This window comes from Bidens hawaiensis, unplaced genomic scaffold, assembly GCF_021521415.1.
Source record: "Bidens hawaiensis isolate Kalapana, Puna unplaced genomic scaffold, B.hawaiensis_p1.1 tig00008041_1, whole genome shotgun sequence".
Taxonomy (NCBI): domain Eukaryota; kingdom Viridiplantae; phylum Streptophyta; class Magnoliopsida; order Asterales; family Asteraceae; genus Bidens; species Bidens hawaiensis.
The window spans coordinates 546171-563896 of NW_027491565.1; the positions used below are offsets into that span (position 1 = coordinate 546171).

The window sequence follows — 17726 nt, forward strand, 5'->3', positions numbered from 1 at the left end:
TCGATCACTATAACCAAATCTCAATTCTTCCATACTTCTTTGTTGCGGTTATGCTCGAGGACCTCAATAACTTGTGGGTCATCTTCAACACGAACCGGGTCAATAAAAACGGGTGGAGTAGCCTTCTTGTTAGCGTTGTTGTTAGACTTTTTGGTGCTTGCCATAGTAACAACTAAGAAGTGGTGGAAATGAGAGGCGTAGGTTGGCCGGGGTTGTAAAACGAAGTATTTTTGAGTGTTTTTGAGTTTGGTGCCTTGGTGGTGAAACGAGGACATCAGAACCCTGTTCCAACGACTATATTACCGTTGGAGCCGGTTCCAACTAAATAGATAATTTACGTCACTTAATTTTATAAAGGTTTGGTAGGTATTAAACTTAACCAGTAGATTTAAGTTACAAATTTTCTTCTTTAGATAAATAATTTACGTCACTTATTTTTTATAAATAGTTTTAACAAGCAACCCTAGTTAACAACCACATGCAAAATGGGCATAAATAGAAAATAAGCATCCATCAAAAACAAACCACACAATTAAATACATATGACACATGCATTCCAAAAAAACATATACATCCAATGGGATATTTATCAAGAAACCGAAGGCAAATAATAATCAGTAAAGTTTCAAATATACAAAGATTTTATCACCTGATCATGAATCAATCTTGAGGAGGGAATTGAGTGATGTGCTGTTGAACTTTTGAGCAACCCCGCGAATCACTAGCACAATCACGTCTCTTAAGTGTCGGGTTTGAACCATTAAGTCGACTTCATTATCACTGTCCACAACAATCCGCAGCCGGTGTTGATCGTTCCCAAAAATCTCCACCTATGCAAGTTCATGGCATAAAAGAAAATAGTTCATAAACTTTAAATACTTGATACCTAATAATAATATATGTTATTACGAAGACGTTGAATGAAATCACATACATGGAATGGAGGTGTATAGCTTCCACGAATCTCGGTTGTCGGGAATGATGTTTTGGAACCGGGTTTCACAACTTTAACTCGTTTTCTGTTAACTTCCAGTATTCTTCTTTCAAGACCACCCGCCCCAGAAACCTTTAAAGTAATAAAATAGAAATGAAAGTTAGGATAATTGTGAAATGACAATTTTACCCCTTCACCGTACTTTGCGTGTGTTAATGAATATTATTACCTTCTTTGAGGATTTGTCTTTGACACATAAAGCCTGGTAAAATGACAAATATGTTATGACTTTATAAAGTACGAATTTTTTTAAAATAAATGAGGATTAAAAGATTCATAGTTTCATACCTCAAACTTAACGGCACCAAGATCAAGCTTCTGCTTTACTTCTTTATGAACATCGGGTTCTGCAAATAGATACAATGAGATGAACAAAATCAGAAATTAAATAGTAACTTGAATTTATATTTGAAAAAAATTATAATCAAGTTTAAGAAAATAATAATACTGGCTTACCGACAATTATTGGTTCTGTGGAAGCAGAAACAGGATGGCCCTCAACCCCGTCTTCTCTTATGGGAGTGTAAATAGCAACCAAACGGTAGCCCACGTCATCAACATTTGCTTCATACATCCTTCCTGTCTCGCCTGCAAGAAAACAAATATTTTTAAAAAAGATATAGAATAATAGAATAAAATTAAAAATTTACTAACAATTTAAAAATATGCAAGTTAGAAGATACCTGGAATAGAAATTAGATCTGGACTGCCAACCATTGATCTCAGCCATTGAATTTTACTCTTACCTTCCTTTCCTCCACTATAATTACCGCAAACTGAGTATAAATTAGTATGAAACCCTCTGCCTTCAATTTCCATCTTTTCTATTTTGGGAAATCCTAAAGAGAATAAAAACAATATATTTATTCGGAAATGTGATCCCTGGAGATAATGTGAACGTATAAAAAGAAATTTCTAGAAGACCTGGAGAAACAGGGGCAGTTACGTAATATGCCGGTTCACTAGATCTTCCAAAGGTGTCTATTACAATGCACTCGCATTTGAAACGACAACCAATGTCGTTAAATTGAAGCTTATATGAGCAAGAACATTGTGATTGGATTGGCTCAAAGTGGTCGTTTCCCGTTTCAGAAGAAATATACCTGTTATTTAGCATATGATGATAAAATAAACACTCTTTATTGTAAAATCAAAATAATAAAGCATAAGGAAGAACAATATAAACATACCACTGGTATCTGACATGTTTCTTGTATTTTTGCCAAACGTTTTGTTGAGCATCGCTTTTTGGGATAACTTCAATAGCAGTTAGTACTTCCCCCTCAACTGCCTTACCAGTGAGAGCAAGCATCTCAATTCTTGGAAGCTCTGAATGCCAAATTAATTATTAAAAAAAGGAAAATAAAATACAGAAATAACTTAATAAAAAATATTAAAATAAGAAAATAGCTTAAAAGGTACCAGGGAGAATGACATCAGTTGGTTCAGACAGCTTCAGCTCTCCAACAACAGAATCAGAACTAACAGGCGTATACCTTCAAAATGCACAAAACAATGATCAAATACACGCACAAATAAAAAGAGTGATCAAGAACAAGGTGGAGAAATTACCCAAACAACAATCTGCAGTTGTAATCTGCATCTGTAACTTCAAATGTTTTAGAGTTAGCATCATTAATAGGAACCGTTGTTCCATCCATATCTTTTCTAAACCAACTAAAGATGCTTGATCCTTCATAACCACCAAAGTATTCTCCTTCACCAAAATAACTGCTTAATGACAGAGCCTTCACACTAACTTTGGAAACTACAGGAAAACCTGCCAGAATATTTGGCATGAATTTTTAAATAATTAATATCCATAAGTAGACATTATGCATACACACGCTCACAAACATTAGTCTACCTGGAGCCACTGGATTGTTGCAAATTGACACCACGGGTTGACCAGATTTTCCATCAGCACGGGTCGGGATCCAATACAATGCCAAATAAGCACCCACATCTTCCAGTGAGGGAGTGTATGTTCTGCCACGATATCAAAATAAACCAAAAATATAATAATTATTATTTATTATTTTAAACCAGATTCACAAAACTTACAAAGTTTTCCCGCATGTAGTTACATCTTCACAAGAATCTGATATATCCAATAGAGCAGATGCATCAATCTTGGGGAGACATCTGTACCAAATATACTTTCCATCCCCTTCATGTCCGCCAAAGTATGTTTTAAGGGGAATTGCAGTTTCATTCTCACAGCAATCCGGGATTACAAGCTCCACACCAATAGGCTCAGCTGTCAATTCATTGACAGATATTATAAAAAAAAATTATAGTAACATTGTCCACAATCAATTTGTGATTAAACATATTTGTATGTAATTCAAAATGAACCTACTCACCTGGAATGATTGGGCCAGATACAATGCTCTTTGGGCTCCCTTTAAGCCCATCTTCACGCACAGGCGTATAAACAAGCTCCATGCATCCTCCCACATCTTCTAAAGTCAAATCTAGATGCTCTGCTATAAATGTACATTACTTGTTAAGCAAGTAATTAGAGAAGCAAACCGTACTATAAAGTTATGTAAAAAAGAAATATTTAAAGCCTCACCACCAGAATGTAGTTTCTCCTTGCAACCATTATCTTTCACTCTAAACCATTCAAAGAAGCAATCTCCTTTCGCCCTAAAAGAAATGAAGTACATATTTTGATATTTAGATATGTATTCTTATGATCTAATCTTCCTACCCTGAATATCTTTAGCAAAAAAGGAAACTTGGTGTTACCCTCCACTATAAGATGCAGTAAACGTTAAACGTCCTCCTTCCACCAATGACCCATCAAACTCGAGTGACTGGCAAGTCGGTGGCCCTAAGAAACAGAACATTCTGAACTTTTATAACAGTTGTTTGACTATAATCATGTCATCATTCAAAAAAACTTTAGCATACAGGTCTAACTAAAATTGTGTTGTTTGATGTGCTCGGTTTGTCTGAGTAGTTTCTTAATGTCTTGAAAAGTTTCTGAATCTGTTGCTAATGAAAGGTTTTGGTTATTTCTTGTTCAAGATTGTTCATTAGTGATTATCCATTGATTTTACAGGTTTTGCACAAAAATAAATACAAAAGATTCTGCAGAATACCTGGAGATATTGGTCCAATCAGTTCAGATAACACAATAGGCCCACGGGCAAGATCCTTTCTCACAGGTTCACATGAAACAGATATAAAATAGCCAATATCATCGGCTGAAAGCACGTATGATGATGTGGCAGCATCTGCAACTTCCTTTTGCATGCCATCCGAGCTTGTCTGCACATAGAATTAACTATTAATATACTGTATGAAATAACAATAATACAAACTGTAAACAACTTGCAAAAAAACCATATAAAAGAATCTTTTAACAAACAGCAAACACAATCTTTATATGCCAAATTATTTATAAAAAAAATACCCTGAACCAACGGAAAACAGAGTTTCCCTCTTCACCACCCCAATATTGTTTGTTAACACATAATGTTGTGCCTTCAACTGAGGTCCCAGCCACTTGTAGAGAAAGCAATCTAGGGTTTCCTAATAAAAATTATGACAAAAACCAACATTAGAATTAAATTCCAAAGTACTCACATATACATAATAGTATTTTTACAGCATAAACATATGACAAATGTGAAAACAATATTAATTACCTGGCTGAATACGTTCTTGGCCCATGCAAGTTCTTGATTCCCCCATAATCCCATCATCACGTAAGGGAGTACATCTAAATGAGATAAATTTACCAATGGCATCTTTAGTGACATTATACTGAAGACAACCCGAAACCTCAGGTATCAAAATACCAGAGTTGGTTTCAACCTGCAGATAGCCATGTGATATGAATGAAAACGATACAGTGATGATAATTAATATGATATTATAAAAATTTGAATATAGAAAATTGGAAATACCTCATGAAGATACCAATTGTAAATACTCTTTCCCTCATGACCTCCGATGTACCCATAAGATGCTGTCAGTATACCACCTTCAGTGTAGTCGCCAGTTATGGATAAGAAATTTAAATTTGGCGGAAGAGCTGCAAAGATTTAATTGTGTTTTAAGAACCATTTGCTACCAAACATATTAAGAAAAATTAATTAACGCACTTTCAACTGCTCTATCTGATATAATGTACCCCGGTTCACCAGATTCACCATCGGTGTGCACAGGAATGAATTTGGCAACAATGTAGTATCCAACAGCTCCTAAAGGTATGCGAAATGCCTGACATGAAACACAAATAACTTTTTAACAAGAATTATTTGTTAACAAAATGTATTAAGGATAAGCATTTATGATTAGGCAACCAACCTTGGCCAATTTAGAAGTGCTCGCTGCTTCAAGACCATTTTCACCATCAAGAATTGAGGAACTTGTTTTGAACCACTGAACTCTGCTAGATCCTTCTGTAGCTCCAGTTACATTACCGGTTACTGTAATCTTACTTCCCTCCTTCAAATCACCAATTATCTTCAGATTTGTTACTTTTGGTGGAGCTGAAATTTTTTTTTAGAAAAAAACAGACATTGATCAACTGAAATATTCGTGTATATTCCTTCAAAACCATTAATTCCTAAGTAATACAAGTACCTCGTTTGACTATTGGAGACAATGCCGAAGTAGATTTCCCTTCCTGGCCTGTAAGTTTGATAATTATTGCAATAAAGATTAATAATCAAGCTTAAAAATGACAGTATAGTTAGATAATGTGTAGTTAAAGTATATATATCAATCAATCATACCCAGTAAAAATCCCACCGACAGCAAAGCTATAGGTAGGGTCTGGGGAGGGTGGGATGTAGGCACACCGTACCTCTATCCAAAGGAATAAAGAGGTGGCTTCCAGAGAGACCCTCGGCTCTAAGTACATGTGTAGTTAAAGTATCTTATAACTATTTTAATTTACAAAAAGTAAGAGTAGACTAACCCTCCAAATTTACAGGAAGATATACAAAAGCCAACCGCAAACCAACGTCTTCCTTAGACAAATTATACTCAGTCATGCCGGTTAGCACCAAAACAAAGTCTCTGTCAAGATAACATAATTGCAGAATATACTTAAAACACACAATAAGATGATTAAGCTAATAGAAATAATAATAGTTGGAAAAGGTGCAAACCCTGTATCTTTATTTTCACGCAACCATTCAAATTTGCTTGGCCCTTCTTTTCCACCAAAGTACACACCTAAGCCTCTAATAGTATTTCCTTCAACAATATCTCCAACTATTTGGACATTATTAACTGACGGTGGAGCTGCCAATAAGAAACAGTTAAGAGATAACTATGTGTATGTATTTCATCAAGATGTTTCATGATGATAAATTTTAAAAACATAGAGAAAACACCAGGTTTTATATAATCCGTGATTGCATATTGAGGTTCTCCTTTGGTTCCTTCTTCTGTTACTGGAGTGTACATATAAACCAGACACGAATCAACGTCTTCTAGGGTCAATTGATACTCTTCACTTTCTGCACCAACAATCACCACTGGACTACTATTCCATCTTCTCCTTAACCAACTGAAAATTAAAAAATAGTAATGAGTTTCATAGCAAAAACATAAGAAAATAAAAAACAATTTTACTGCAGCCTATGAAAATGATCACCTTGAAATGCCTTTTGCTGGGGTCCCGCCACACCATGCAACCTCTGGGTGGCCTGTAATTATATTTCCCTCCACTAATTCTCCACTCACATCAAGCTTTAGAACCTTTGGGCATCCAGTTCCTATGCAAAAAGTTAAATATTAAAGGTCAAACTTTAGTCAACTATATTTGATATGTGAGGAATATGTACCTCGAGACACAGGTGAAGATATAGCAAAAATAGAGGGATATTTAGTATCTCCCAGTACAGGTGTACACTCAACCCTTAAAAACTTGCCCACATCATCATGTTTTGGCCAATATACCTTGCAAATAATCAATTCATAAGATGAAATACAGTTACATATAGAAACATTAATGATAAACGAAAACATGTGTTACCTCAGCAGTAGCATCTGAAATTGGGGTGAAGTTTGAAAGAGTTGTGCCTCCAATGAACCATTGATAACTCAAGGCTAAATCTGAATTTTCGGTTACGGTTTTATCTTTGGTGAAAATGAAGTGGCAGTTACAGGCATCTTCTTCAAATGGTTGATCAACTGAGGCTTCCATGAGCATGTAACCAGGAGGAAAATGGTCTTTCCATTGTTCGACCAGGAAACTAAAAGTTGACTCTGGTCAATTAGTAAACAGGTTATTATTAGATTAAGGCGAATTTCATTCAAATGATTAAAAATACTTTAATAAAAGTAGACAGCCATCAAAGAGCATAAATAAATGTTGAGTTGTTGATTAATCAAAAACTATAGATTATGTCTGCCTCCCAACGAATGTGACTTTCAAGCTGATTTTGTTAAAATAAATAATTCAACCTCTAAAAGGGTAATAAAATTTTGAATATCTCATTACTGACATCATTAAACAAGCAAAATAAAATTGTATAACTCACCTGGGGCTTGTTTAGAGCTGCAAAACTCCCAACCTCCTGCAATGCAAACTGCTGTATGTGCAGGGTAATGTTTTGCAATTGCAATTTCTTTAGGAGAAAGATCTAGCAAAATTGCATTGTAAATGCATGTTAGAGAACAATTGATAGAAACTTTGTATACAAATTAAATTCAACTTTTCTATATATAAAACACGTGATGCCAAATTAAGCTGAATAAAGCTGAATATGACAGGCAAAATGGTACCACGAACTTTCAGCAATGCTCAAATAATGGCAAAAAAAAAACTTCAAGAAAAAATAAATAACATAAAATTGTATAAAGAATATATACTAATACACATATGAAGCAATATAAAATAGAGATTTATCAGATTGCATGTTACTCTATATTGAAGAAACGGGCATGTGTTAACTACAACAATCATCAGAAAATACAAAGTATGTGTGTGCTTTATAATGCATATAATACACAATCATCAGGTTGTAAATACTACTTAAAAATACTGTAAACTCTAATCAAGCAGTTATAAACTGCCCACGTAATTCAATTAATAAGATTGGAATGAGAATCAGAATGAATTATAAAAACAATGAATATAAATATAAAACTTACACAAAACTTCAATATTAGAAAGATCATCATACCTCTATCATTGAACTTCTTCAGGCTTGGGCCAACAAGCAATATAGAAGCTGCTTCTATATGTGCCATCTCAAGTATAGGATTCTCCTCTAACCGTAAATGCTGCACCATATAGAAATAGCAAGTACATCAAATAAAACAACATGCACCTCAAATTCTTTTGATCTACACATATGGATGTGAAATATAAAGTGAGCTTACCTCAAGTGATGGTAAACATGGAAAACCCTTCAGTGTTGATACTTTATTCTTGCTAGCAGCCAACACCTGTATTGAGCCAAAAGGTCAGAGAGAACATAAACAAAAACACACACACAAAAAACTAATAAGAATTGAAAAAGAACCTGTAACCGTGGCTGACTTGCCATTGAAAGAGACTTTAACTTATTTTGTGCAACCGATAGGAACTGTAACAAGAAAAAAAATTTACAAGCACATGAAATGTTGGCAAAATAAACTTTGATATAATAAGAGCATGGACCAAATACTATACCTCCAAATTTGGAAGTGCAGGAAGAGTCTTAAGTGAGGTGATTTGATTCCCAGCAAGGTAAAGTTGCTGCATGAGTTTAAAGAGAAAATGATATTGTTAATATAAAACTGTTTGTTACTTATGATCATTTAGGAGACAAATTAAATGTGAGGAAGTAACCTGCAAGGATTTACAGGCTTCAAGTGGTTCAAACCCAGGCCCTTTGAAATCATTAAAGCTCAAATCAAGAACCTACAAATAGTCCATAACAGTTATTTACATTGCCTTAGACAATATCAACACTAGTCTCCTTTAATGCAAATTAACAAGAACGTGTTTAACCTATGAAGATTTTCAGTGACTCCAACGTTCTCATTTGACTTCTGTGTTAGTTTTTATATTTCGAGAAATTATTTTGATGCATTTCAGATTTTCATATCAAAATCGATGAAATAATTAAGGTGTTCAGACACAATGTCACACCAGTTCAGGTGCAAGTGCAAGTGCAACTCAGTCCAGTCATATTTATAAATGTAGCACAACTCAAATTTTAACTGTCAATATGTAACGTTCATAGAAGATTTTCATCTAATATAGAGTTTTAAATCCTTATGGTCAAATACATAAAACTGGAAAATGTATAAATGAACTGATCAAAAATGAATCAAACAAATCAAACATCCTAATTGTTTAGCTGGCTTAAAGGAAAATTCATGAACAAACCTTCACCCAGTTTAGTATTTCAATGCCTTCTAATGATGATAGCAGGTTGTCTCTGAGATAAACAAACTGTCACAAAAGAACATCAGTTGACATTTCTCATAATTATTACAGTATAATAACTGAAAGAACACATATGCATTAAAAATAAATTAACACTCAAGAAAAAGTCATAAATGTAAAATGCAACAAGCATAAAATATTATTATCCTATAGTATAAAAGTAAATAAAGATTCACAAACAAATAATGAACATAATAGCAAGGGTATAACAACCATATTGTACATATCAGCTTACCTCCAAATTAGGAGACAAGTTGAGACCATTAGCTTTCAGACTGCGGATTCTGTGACCCCTAAGATCCAACCTCTGACATAACGAGACACGAGAGAAAAAGGAGACATCAGCATGACATCAGAAATTTTAATAAAAACTGGGGAATAGCAAGTAGAACTTCACTTGAATTCATAGATATTTTTCGTGTATATAAAAAGCAAATTGCTAAATAAACTTCTAAATAGAAGATGTGATTATTAGAAGCAATTTTTACCACATCATCACCAGCTTTGGTCTCAACATGTGGAAGCATGATCAAACGAGAAACCCTAAATGAAGGGGTTGCTGCTTTCCTCAGACTCGATGCAGTTGACATTCGTTCTCGAGAAGATGATAAAGATCCGGATCTTGATCCACTAGAAGCTGCTGTTGAAGAAGATGAGAGGTTTGACTTTGACTTCCTCTCTGTGCTGCTCTCAATGTTGTCAACAGATGTTGTAGGAACTCTTGATGATGAAGACGATTTGACATTACCGCTCACAGTTCTAGGAGTTCTAACAGCAGGAGAAGAAGGGCTGGAAGCTTTGCCAGCTGGCGAAGGTAGTGAACTCCTACGGGGTGGTTCAGGAAGAGACCGCCTTAATGGTTCTTTTGTGGCTGAACTAACACTGCTAGTCTGTTTTTTAACTGAAGCTTGTTTTTCTTGTGAACTCCCAGTGCTATTCCTCCTAATTGCAGGAGCATCAATAGAAGTAGTAACACCATGATTTATAGTTGGTTTTCTTGGATTCGGTTTGACCACATTAGAAACAGTCTTGGGTTCGGTCCTCTTTCGGGTGGGTCCAGTACCAGACCCAGATGACTTCAAAGATGATGAAACGGTTGGTTTAGTAACACTTCTTGTTGTTGCTTTGACATCCTCAGGAGTCGAGACCTTGTCTAAAGATCCCTCTTTCTCTTCCATTTCACTCATGAAGTAACAAACTTGACACCACCGGTGCCAATTTGGTCAAAATCAGTCACCTGCTGGAAAAGAAGATATGAAATGAACACAATTTACCGAATACTGACGTATGCCAAGTCATAAAAAACATGTAAAGGTAAATGTGGTTTGATAACCATGTATCCAATAGGCATTGGGAGCAAAAATTGCAAGTAAAAACACAATTAATATACATAAGAAGTAACAGACGACAGCTAATCAGTATTATGAACATAAACAATTATCAATAACCTAAAGGCAGTTATGTCTAAGTGAAAACAAACAACCATCTACGAAAAAATGACGCTAGTTCTTTAGCAATCGCAGATAAGAATAATGTGAATACAATACTTGCTAAACTAGAGGGGCTGTGTGAGTGCATTTACATAAAATGTAAAAAGTTAAAACAGTTATCACTACAATGAACATAAACCACAATGTAGAAGTTAATCATGCTAATTCCTGGCCAGAACAACCTATTGTTATAGAACTAGCACAAGTTACAAGTAAAACAGAGCGTACAAGTCCACGATTAACATAAACCAAGCAGGTTTGATACATAAACCTATTGTTACAGAACTAGCACAAATTACAAGTAAAAAACCAACATGCATATGCATAAACCATTGAAATGTAACAAATTACAGCAATAAACCACTAGCAGTAACATAAACAACAATCCATCCCCAAACTTATGCTAGGTTTAAATTAACGAATACCTATAAACCACATGCATATGCATAAACCATTAAAACGTAACAAATTACAACAATAAACCTCTACCAGTAACATAAACAACAATCCATCCCGAAACTTATGCTAATTCTAGCAAAGTATGTCAAATTCACTAACACGTGTGCATTTCAAGTAAACACACGAATCGTAAACTTAAAAAGTAAGCAATTACACTAATCACTAATCAGTAATCACCACTAGAGTGAGCTCATATGCAGGTTTAATACCTAAGCCTAAAGTTCCAGAGAACACAAACTGCAAGTAAAAAACAACATGCATATCCATAATAAACCATTAAAACGCAACAAATTACTCTAATCAACCACTACCAGTAGCATAAACACCAATCCACCCCCAAACTTATACTAATACAAGTAAAGTAGGTTAAATTCACAAGCACCTATACATTTTAGCTAAAAACACGAATCGTAAACGTAATTAGTAAGCAATTAGAGTAATGATTATTATTACTACTAGAGTGAAGGCATAGAAGGATCGTTGACGGCGAAAACTATGTGAATGTGTGTTGATAGTTGCGTGTGGCAGAATGTCAGTTAGCCAGATCTGGTGAAGCTCAGTGATTACAGTTGAGCAGACATTTGAAGAAGATAAATTAGGGCTATTAATTATTATTATTGAATACAATTTGAGATTATTAAAAAAGAGTAAAGTAAAAGTGATGTGTGGTCTGCAGGGGGGAAAGAAAGTAGCCAAATTTTCCAACAAGCTTCTTTTCGCGTCCATGTTATTATTATTAATTAATTAATTAATTAATTAATATTATTGATTTTGTTTTTGTCTTTTAACTAATGACTATGATAAATTGGTTATGGCTCTGTTGTAGAGCACTCACTTTACTAGTGAGATGTATGGGGCTCAAATCTCACTACCATCAATTTATATGGGAGATATGAGGATGACCCTGGCTTACCAGGGTTCGAGTCCTGATCTCACCCGGTTTTACCGGCTCCTCGTTGTCGTGCCATTTGGCGGGCTTGGGGGTCGGGTTTTATCCGGTGAATCCCTCAATAGGTGGACCGCTAGGGGCTCCGTCCGTCCGGACTAGTGGCTGGCTCGGGCTACCTTTAACCAATGGGGGCAGCGTACAGAGTACCCGGCGTTACTTAGTTGGTCGTTAAAAAAAAAACTAAATGACTATCATATTATTATATTTTTTAATATAATAATAATTGGGTAGATATGCATGGTGGATATTAATCAATCATTTCTTGACTTATTGGTAGAAGAGTTTGAGTTTTTCAATTGAGATCCAATTTGATCATCCTGATCTATACAGTCAATCTCGATGGTATCTTGGTGATATCTCATTTATCGGTCCAAATTAAGATAACATAGTCTAACTAGAGTGTGACAACGTGATTCTCTAATTTGAGGAGTGCAGTGGTCTAACACACACAAGAAAGTCGTGGTTAAAAACATATATAAATAAATAATAACATTTATATTATCATATATTTTTTAATAATTGGGGTGCCTATTAACCCGTAAAAATATTTGTATTTAATGCATGGTTGGTAAAATATATACACATAGCAGGTAAGAAAAACTGTACAAACATTTATATGTTTTGTTTTGAATTAAACTACAACCCACCAAACAACTTTTACATATATGTGAGTGAATATGTATTTTTAATCTTGACATTGATAGGAAAACCAAACTTAGCATTATGACTATTAATGTTTATTTATTTAATATTATTAATGTTATAAACCTCTTCCGTGTCGTTCAAATATTGGTATCTTTTTCTTTTTCCTCCTTTCTCTCATATACAATGCTCTTCAATAACGATCTGTGATTAGGAACTGCGATATCTCTTTTTTACATGTGTAGCATCCCTCTTTCTTCCGTGTCTAACACATATGGGTACGTGGGTTCCTTGGACCATTGTTATGCTACTATATCAAGAATGATTGCATTCCAAAAACACCTCACGTACCACGCTTCAGAAGACATTCAAAATATTAATTTTGTGTCTAAAATATATTTAAAAGAGTTAGACTAAAGGTACACCCCTTGTGTACTTGTCATGTCCCCTCCCGTAAACTTTCAGTTCTTTCAACAAATTTATTTGACATATTACTACACTATAACATTTATAGTCATTTCAAGTCTCTTTTAACATATAAAATCAAATACTATAAAGTTTATTTTTATTTTTTTTCATGTTTTCTCCTTTCGTGTTTATTGTTCTTTATCATAATAATTGTTTTATTTATTATCATTATAAAATGTATTTAAAGAATAATGATATAAGTCTATAACGTCTTTATAAAAATGATAAAATGTTTTGTTTATATTTGTGTTATCATATGTCTCACACCCGATAAAAAGATCTTTTAAATATTTTTTATACGTTCGAATGCATGAAATTAATATCGCATGAGAAAAGAACCAACTTGTTGATCAAGTCGTAAGTTGTTTAATCTGTTTTATTGGTGAAAAAAATGTGTTTCTTTTTTAAGCTATCTCTAAAAATTATTTAAAAAGACTTATAGAAAAAAATATATAATTTAAAAAACGTTTTTTACATAAACATTTTTTGTTGAAAAAACAAAAAAAAAAGATTTATAATAAGGGAAAAAAAGGAAAAGGAAAACTATGTATATATTAAAAAAAATTAATTAATAATGATAATAAAAAATGACAAAATGACAAAAAATAAATATAAAGGTTTTAAACGTATTAATGTAAACTTGAGGGAGATTATACGTTTAATAAAAATTAAGGGGAGAGGGCCACATTTAGCAACATCCATTTAAAACCATCCCTTAAATAAACAAGATTGTATCATAAAGGTTTTAAACGTATTAATGTAAACTTGAGGGAGATATTACGTTTAATAAAAATGAAGGGGAGAGAGACACATTTAGCAACATCCATTTAAAACCATCCCTTAAATAAACAAGATTGTATCATAAACAGCTGTTCGAAATAATAGATGATCTTTGATGAGTACTAGGGTATAGCCCGTGTTACACACGGGTGGAAAAACATGTCAATAAACTTAATAAATTTAAACAACAAATTCAAGCAACACAAAACTTCTTCAAACTTTCGGAACAAAACGTTAGCCATTTACATGTTCTAGATATTAAAAGTTAAAAGTTATAATAAGTTAATGTAAATCGAATAACCAAAAAACCCAACATAAGACATAAACATGTTCTTTCATATTAAACCATCATCAACTTCTTCAAACATTTTACCAAAAGAAACTCATTTTGCTTCACCACCTAAAAATATAATAAAACAATAGCATCCAAATTAATATATTTAATAATAAGTAACATTTGAACATTAATAAAGTTGTTTTTATTAAATTGTGGTTTTTATTAAAACAAAATAATATACAACAACAAACAAAGTAAAATGACAATATAAAACATTTTTACAACTTAAACCATTAAACCGAAAAGATATATCAATAAAAACCTTTTTGGTCGTAATTGTATAGATAACAAATTTAATACTCTTTTAAAACAACCCGTCTTTAAAATATTTCAAAATAGTTACAAAATATTAAAAAAATGGAATTAGTCAACTTCAAAATTATGATTTTTTTTAAATTTTTTACCAATCTTGCAACAAACTTTTAAATCAATGACATTAATATTTGATAAACTTGCAAAACATAAAAACGTTTTACAATAAATAAATTTGGAAAGATTAAAAAATTTTATGTTGACTTTAAAAATATTTAAAGGTGAAAAAATATGATACAAAATATATATACCATATATACACGTATTTTAATAAAAAAAATATATTAAAAACGTGGAAATTAATTGTTATATTTAAATGAGAATGTTATTAAAGACATTACTAACGAACGTATATGAATATACCGTAAAAACAGAAAATGTAATAGACACGTATTTAAGAAATTGACATTTTATGTTGAGTATATATTAGGAAAATGAATTAAATTAGAATATATTAAATGGCTATTTAAGTTATAAATCTGTTTATCAAAATTTCTGGAACTATCAAAAATAGTAGTCGGTCAACAATATTAAATGAAGTTATTAACTTTAAAAATTTTAGAAAACACCGACCCACATAGTCAATTCCAAAAATAAATAAATTATACTCAACTTATTTATTTGATATTTGAATTATTAATTTGAATACACGTAAAAAATAATAATTACAAATAATGACTTTCAACTTTATTATATGATTTGATTAAATTAGAATATAATAAATTTTTATTTAAGTTATAAATCTGTTTACCAAAATTGTTAAACGAAATTTGTTATAGTTAAAGATCCTAAATAAAAAAAATACTACAAAAAACATGGCATAATGTAACCTTGAAATTATTACTTTTTTTAGGCGATCCATAATTAATATTATTTTATTACAGTCTTTGAAATTTGCATTCAATTTTATTACAAAATCATTATCATTAGTTGTGACATTTATGTCTAATTATAAATTAGTCAAACGTAAAAGATAGAAAGATTGTGGAGATTGAAACTAACAAACATAATAATATTGACAATGGAAACAAAAATTTTTCATAACCAATTGTAATATATCTTTTTTTAGAATTAATTTTAAATAATATTTCGAATTTTTATAGTGCATTAATTGTTAAACAGTTTCCATAACCAAATGATGACATTCATTAACATTAATTGTGACATTTATGTCTCATTATGTGTGAAAATTAGGAAATACTCAAAACTTAGGAATTTGAAGTTTGTGTTGGTAATTTTAGACATTATGAATGTGTGTTTAATCAGCCATTTAAAAAGTTCAACATAAAGTTAAATTGAACTTTAATATTTGACCAGACAATTTAAAAATGTTTGACCAACTTAAACGTTTGACCGCAATTAAATAAAAAAATCAACTTTAATTTAAATTTGGAAATTTAAACTTTTTAATCAAATCGTTTAACTTACCAACTTAAACATTTGACCAGCAATTAAATAAAAAAATCAACTTTAATTTAATTTGAAAATTTAAACTTTTTAAATCAAATCGTTTAGAAATCTAAACTTTTTAAATTAAATCGTTTAACTTACCAACTTAAACGTTTGACCAACAATTAAATAAAAAAATCAACTTTAATTTAAATTTGGAAATTTAAACTTTTTAAATCAAATCTTTTGGAAATTTAAATTTTTTAAATTAAATCGTTTAACTTACCAACTTAAACGTTTGACCAACAATTAAATAAAAAAATCAACTTTAATTTAAATTTGGAAATTTAAACTTTTTAAATCAAATCGTTTTAGAAAATAATAAATTGTAATGATGGTAAGTTTAGACGTTTTGGAATATTGACTTACCATTTACAAATTTCAAATTTAACTTAAATTTGGAATTTAAAATTCGAAATTGTAATCGTTTTAGAAATAACAATTAAAATAAATATAAAATCATATCGGAAAACCTTACCGAAAAAAGATATTACCTTGCCGGACAAACCAATATTCACCTACAACAAAGCCAAACCAAACACCATCAACAATGAACAACAGTGGATGGACTCTTAATCTTGGATTTATCATTAATTAAAAAAAACAAAATAACAAAATAAAATTTAAGTTAAAACTGGAATGTATTTAAATCTTAAAACTGGAATGTATTAAAGTTAAAACTGGAATGTATTTGGTAACAAAATAACAACCGAAATTATGGGTGGAAGTGAGGAGCAGTGACACACACCGATTAATGCTCGATTTTTGTTACGCGACATTTCTATTAATGCTCGATTAGCCATGTACAGCCGCCGTAAAACACCACCGGAGCACCGCCACCACCTAGGGTTTCCAAAGAAAATCCAAAAGCAGTAGATAGGTAGGTCGCTACAGCCGCCAGAAAACACCGCCGGACCACCACTGCCACCCAGGGTTTCCAAATAGAACCCGGCACAATAGGTTATCCGGAAAACACAACCAAACAACCACCACAACCTAGGATTTCTAAATAGAACCCGAAAACTGTAGGGCGGTTGCGTAAACTCGCCGGAAAAAACCACTGGATCACCACCTCCACATACGGTTACCAAATAGAACCCGACAGCAGTAGGTTAGCCGGAAAACACAACCGGACGACCACCGCCACCTAGGGTTTCCATAAAGACCCCGTAGCAACATGTGGGATACCAAAGATGGAGTCGGCAGTGGAATGAATAAGAGAGGACATGGTAAATAGTAAATGGTGTATGTGGTTTATTTTGAGAGAGAGAGAGAGATATTAAAATGATTAAAATGATGGTGGAAAATTCTAAGGTTTAAATAGTGTGTGAGATGACACATGACAACATATTAGAGAGTCTTATAATGGAAATGAGATGACATGGAGGCCTAGGTGGACACCCTAGTAGAAGGACATATGACAAAATTGTTTTACT

At 32.5% G+C, this 17726-nt stretch overlaps 1 protein-coding gene across 1 annotated transcript; it reads right to left on the reverse strand.

Moving 5' to 3' along the window:
• Positions 1-496: 496 nt before the first annotated feature.
• Positions 497-11951, reverse strand: LOC143636750 (187-kDa microtubule-associated protein AIR9-like). Its single transcript, XM_077104266.1, has 38 exons — positions 11807-11951; positions 9893-10644; positions 9640-9711; positions 9345-9410; positions 8802-8873; positions 8643-8708; positions 8494-8556; positions 8351-8416; positions 8152-8251; positions 7507-7608; positions 6999-7231; positions 6808-6922; positions 6618-6738; positions 6355-6530; positions 6127-6262; positions 5934-6034; positions 5597-5644; positions 5318-5502; positions 5113-5230; positions 4915-5042; positions 4654-4822; positions 4419-4537; positions 4105-4273; positions 3749-3833; positions 3573-3646; positions 3361-3483; positions 3059-3254; positions 2862-2983; positions 2567-2774; positions 2417-2490; positions 2185-2323; positions 1919-2097; positions 1678-1833; positions 1451-1582; positions 1283-1341; positions 1164-1196; positions 935-1066; positions 497-830 (listed from the first exon to the last, which is right to left on the reverse strand). The coding sequence occupies exons 2-38, from the start codon at positions 10589-10591 to the stop codon at positions 654-656; spliced, it is 5013 nt and encodes a 1670-aa protein (XP_076960381.1). The 5' UTR covers positions 10592-10644; positions 11807-11951; the 3' UTR covers positions 497-653.
• Between the last annotated feature and the right edge of the window lie 5775 nt (positions 11952-17726).

Coding starts and splice junctions, on each gene's coding strand:
- LOC143636750 (XM_077104266.1), bottom strand. CDS start 10,591: ATGAGTGAAATGGAAGAGAAAGAGGGATCTTTAGACAAGGTCTCGACT. Junction 7,232..7,506: donor CAGCTCTAAACAAGCCCCAG/GTGAGTTATACA, acceptor CTAATTGACCAG/AGTCAACTTTTAGTTTCCTG. Junction 4,823..4,914: donor ACAATTGGTATCTTCATGAG/GTATTTCCAATT, acceptor GGCTATCTGCAG/GTTGAAACCAACTCTGGTAT.